At 36.3% G+C, this 5,186-nt stretch overlaps 1 protein-coding gene across 1 annotated transcript; it reads right to left on the bottom strand.

Annotated features, from left to right (window-relative positions):
- Nucleotides 1-952: 952 nt before the first annotated feature.
- LOC110311833 (olfactory receptor 5K3-like) lies at nt 953-1,882 on the bottom strand. Its single transcript, XM_021185390.2, has one exon. It carries the CDS (start codon nt 1,880-1,882, stop codon nt 953-955), a length of 930 nt encoding a protein of 309 aa, XP_021041049.2.
- Between the last annotated feature and the right edge of the window lie 3,304 nt (nt 1,883-5,186).

Raw genomic sequence — 5,186 nt, forward strand, 5'->3', positions numbered from 1 at the left:
CCACCGATCAGGCAGCATACACTAGTTGGACCGAGGCCTCTGACACATACAGTAGAGGACAGCCTGGTCTGGCCTCAGTGAGAGAAGATGCACCTAACCCTCTAGAGAATTGAGGCCCCAGGGAGTGGGAGGACTGGTAGGTTGGGTCTAGGGGTGGGGACAGCCTCTAGAAAATAGAGGAGGGTGAACCAGGAGGAAGATAATGACTGTACTGTAAAAAAAGATTAAATAATAACAACAACAACAACAATAATAATGGTAATGATAATAAAAGAACTTGCAATCTCTTTGATATTTTACTTTACAATTTGTGATTAAAAACTCCTATCAATAATTAACACAGGGTTAGCTAGAGAAAGCACCCAGGAGCTAAAGGGATCTGCAACCCTATAGGTGGAACAACAATATGAACTAACCAGTTCCCCCAGAGCTTGTGTCTCTAGCTGCATATGTAGCCGAAGATGGCCTAGTCGGCCATCAATGGGAAGAGAGGCCCCTTGATCTTGCAAAATTTATATGCCCCAGTACAGGGGCAAGCCAAGGCCAAGAAGTGGGAGTGGGTGGGTAGGGGAGTGGTGCGGGAAGAGAGCATAGGGGACTTTTGGGATAGCATTTGAAATGTAAATGAAGAAAATATCTAATAAAAATTTGAAAAAAGAAATTACATTTTGATAAAAAAATAATAAAATGGCTATCATTACACATGCTATTTCTAGGATTTGTAGGACTTGTCAAGAGCTAACTACTCTTATGACTTCTAATATATTTAGTTGCTAGGATTTTGAAGTTAATGCTAGTAATTCCATTCCTCCTGAACTAATTTGAATAAATTGTATTCTATCTCTATTATGTAACGTAAAACATTACAAAGTTGTACTTTTCTGTTTCCTTAAAAGTACCCATAGATTTATTTGAAGTTCAAGTTAATTTTCAAAGAACTGATTTCAGAATGTTACAATTGTCTCTGCATTGTTCTTTTCATCACATTAATCACTTCCTTATTTCTCAAACTATAAATAAATGGGTTTAATAAAGGAATTATTAGAGTGTAACAAATAGCAACAGGTATGTCTTTATACCCTTCATTAAGTGAACTTGGTCGAATATACATGTAGAGGAGAGATCCGTAGAATATTGACACAGACAGAAAGTGGGATGCACAAGTAGATAAGGCTTTGCTTCTTCCCTCTCTGGACTTCATTGTGAATATAGTAAAAAGGATGCAGAAATAAGAAATGAGGACTATAGTAATGGTAAAAGTTTGAGCTATACCAGAAAAGATGAGTATCATCAGTTCATTGATATAAGGGTCAACACATGAGAGTCTGTATAGGGGAAGGACATCACAAAAGAAGTGCTTGATTACATGAGACCTGCAGAAAGTTAACCTGAACAAGAACCCTATTTGAATCATGGAATGTATGTTTCCTGCTATGTAGGCTCCTGTGGTCATTTGAAGGCAGAGCTTCTTGGACATCATGGTGTGGTACTGCAGAGGGTTGCATATGGCCACATAGCGGTCATAGGCCATTGCTGCCAGAAGAAAGCAGTCTGTAGTTTCAGCAAGACAGAGAAAATAGAACTGTGCCATGCATTCATAGAGAGAAATCCTTCTGTCCACAGAAAAGAAGTTCTCTAGCATCTTGGGAGTGATGGCACAGGAGCAGCAGGAGTCCATCAGAGCCAGGTTGCCCAGAAAGATGTACATGGGTGTGTGGAGACGAGGCTCCATGTAGATCAAGGCCACCAGCCCAAGATTCCCCACCATGGTGACCAGATAGATGGCAGAGAACAGCAGGAACAGAAGTGTCTTCAAGTCTGGGTGATCTGAGAATCCTATGAGGATGAACTCTGTTGTCAAGGAGTAGTTGTCTTCAGTCATCTTCAGCTACTCTGTTGACAAGGGAAGATGTCAGATTGCAACTGTGGTCTGACCATTTCCTACTTTACTTTGTATAACAGACAGGTGATTTCTTTTTCAAGTTTACCCACCATCTTTGCAATGAAACTCTGTATTTTCTAGTTTTTTCTTTTCCCCGTTAAAGGATAAACATCTTTTTCTCTCAAATTGAAAAGGGTTACTTTTCTGCAAGCAGGTAAATACACAAAAATTTTTAAGTTACTCAGATTTGGTTCAGTGTCCACAAATAATTTATTTTATTTTTAATTTTTTCCTCCCACTTTCTCCCAAAACATTAAAGTCAGTCATCGTTTGAGATGGAAGGTATTTTTAAAAGTGTGAGAGGTATTTTAAATGTATATATTAGAGATTGCACAAAAGTCACTGATGCTAATGGGGAGAGATTCATGTTTAATGAAATAATATTGAGATGTTGAAGAAATAAATCTTCATAAATTATTACATCTCTGCTCTCTTTTTCCACTGTCACAAAACTTTCATAAATAGTGACTTTCTCCATGGCATTATTCATATTTTCTTTACCCAAATATCTAAATCCTTATCTTTTCAGTAAAATAGATTTTCCATGTGAAACTGTTTAACCAAATTTTAACTCAATTTCCTAGACATCAGTGTCATATTCTGAACAGTGGAGCCATATCATCCTTAATCAACAAAGTACGTATTTTCTGTCTAATCACATAATTCATATTGCTTTATTTTTTCCACATATGTGTCTCATTAATTTTTAACTATACCAAATGCGTTTTGAGGCTTATTGCTACAGAATTCTGAAGTAGAATACATGATGATGTAAAAGAAGAAATTATCCCAACCCCAGCTCCTGTCAGTGACCTTGACCAGGTCATCATATTTTGTACATCTGAATAATGAATGCAAGTGACAGCTTCCCTTTGCTCATAGCATCCTTACCTTGAAGAAGAGTATTGATGATGCAGTTTTCTTGACGTCATCTACAACATCTGATTCTTACAATCAAGGAACTGGGAAGAGGTGCGAGAGGGGAAAGAGTATGACCAAAATATATTGTATGGAAAAAAATTTAAAGAAAGAAATACGTTTATTTAATAAAATGTATCTAAAGGAACAATGTTCAACATCTTCTTTTATGAAACAAGAACCTTTCTTTACCTATTCTAATGCTTCATTAGAATATTGTGATTATCTATATTATACTATAGTAGATAAAATCTAATAAATAGATTAAAATCTAATAAATAGGGAAGCTGTCACTTGCATTCATTATTCAGATGTACAAAATATGATGACCTGGTCAAGGTCACTGACAGGAGCTGGGGTTGGGATAATTTCTTCTTTTACATCATCTATTTCTTAAACTTGTTTCCAGTGCTTCGTCAAAAAACTTTTTAAACTTTAAAAGAATATTGGAATTCTAGTTTGTTTGTCATTATTAGTGGTATATTAGGACACACTACCAGAGCAATTTGTGCTAGTTTGATGGTCTTAATGTGTTTACATTTACATAATTAGCACCATCAAAGAAGACAGTTGAAATTTTCTTGTTCTACTAAACTAAGTGCAATGCATTAAGATATGTAACACAGAAATAACTTGCACTGCTAGCAGAGTATTTTGTAATCTTGCATGTATTCTAAAATCTCATCTTTTCAGAAACTCATATTGATTATTCTTTTACCCCTCCCTCTATTATCATACACCTTTCACTTATCCAGGAGACCAGAAAGGAGTTGAAAGTTCGGAAGAATATAAATAGTAACTAATATATCTGATGGCCAAAGTTAAAAGAATTAAATTAGAATACCCCTTTTACCTGATTTTACTGAGAGGATTTTTTTGCAGTATGTTCTTTGCTTTATGGCACTAGTGTCAGAACTCATGATAATATACATACAATGCTCTAAAGTGTTTGCATTTAAGAGAATGAAATTCCCAGAGGTGACCTACAAGTCCATGTTATTAATTATGCCCATTACACTGCAAAGTTTCAGACTTTTCAATCAAGTCCCAAAGGTTTCTCTGCACTGACACCAGAGTTATTTGGTGAAAGTATTTTTTAAAAAATTATATTTTCTGAGCTGGGCATAGTGGCACATGCCTTTAATCCCAGCACTCAGGAGGCAGAGGCAGGCAGATTTCTGAGTTCAAGGCCAGCCTGGTCTACAAAGTGAGTTTCAGGACATCCAGGGCTATACAGAGAAACCCTGTCTCAAAAAACCAAAGGAAAAAAATTCTTGCTAAAGAACTTATAACAGTACCCAGTTACTTTTCTTTATCTTTTCAGACAAGATCCATTTTCCTTATTGTAGAATTCCAGATAGTTCACAGCCTATCTGTATTTTGTCACTCTTAATGCTCCTGTGTAACTCAGGGAACGTGGCCATGGATGTCACATAATAAATTAGGGTTCCTATGATCTGATGATCTTTTCATTTTTGTCAGTTGTGGTTTTGTGTGATTGTCTACATTTGCCATAAAGAAGTTTCTTTGGTGAGGGGTGGTAGCTACATCTATCTGTGAGTATAAGGAAAACATTTAGATTGTATTAAGGAATCATGTTGATATAGCAAAGTGGCAATAGTAGTTTTGTTTTGCATAGTTCATGAGTTCACTGGTTCTGACATAACTTCCATCCTGTTGAATGAGCCTCAAGTTCAACTAGACAACCATTGGTTACCATCAATATGTGCATGCCACTTATTGCACTTTTAGAGATAGCTTGCCATGCTGGTCATTATTGTGGTTAATAAGTATTGCAGCCGAGAAAGACTATCAAGTTCTTTCCTCACATTGCAGCTTGAGTGGTAGTTTTGGAACTCTGGAAGCTAGTCACCAGGAAGGAGACTTCCAGGTTAGATCTAGCTTGTGTAAGCTAAGATGCATGTCCTAAGTGTACAATGTCTCAGAAGTAGAGCTCTAACTTCTGTCTCTGGGAAGCAATCTATGTTATATTATTCCCAAAAGCCTACATTAGTTTGGGAGTTACTTAGATTATGTTGACCAATGATGTGAATGGAGACTGGTCATACATGCTATTTTTTTTTTTTTTTAGTCTTGGGTCTTGTGGGGAGCATTGTAAGCCTATGTAATAAATAATCTTACACACACACACATTTATGGAAGATTATTTATTATTATAATTCATATCTATAACTTTGTATAAATATGATTCCTTGAGGATTTGTTAAACAATATTGGTGTAATTTGTCCCTCATCCCACCTTCTACTTCTGTGTTTCTCTCTCTCTCTCTCTCTCTCTCTTTTGATTTTTCAAGACAGGGTTTCT

This window comes from Mus caroli, unplaced genomic scaffold (genome assembly GCF_978045245.1).
Source record: "Mus caroli unplaced genomic scaffold, Mus_caroli_1 scaffold_17, whole genome shotgun sequence".
Taxonomy (NCBI): domain Eukaryota; kingdom Metazoa; phylum Chordata; class Mammalia; order Rodentia; family Muridae; genus Mus; species Mus caroli.

Bases quoted from the DNA above. Each gene is read 5' to 3' on its own strand.
- LOC110311833 (XM_021185390.2), bottom strand. From the start codon at position 1,882: ATGACTGAAGACAACTACTCCTTGACAACAGAGTTCATCCTCATAGGA.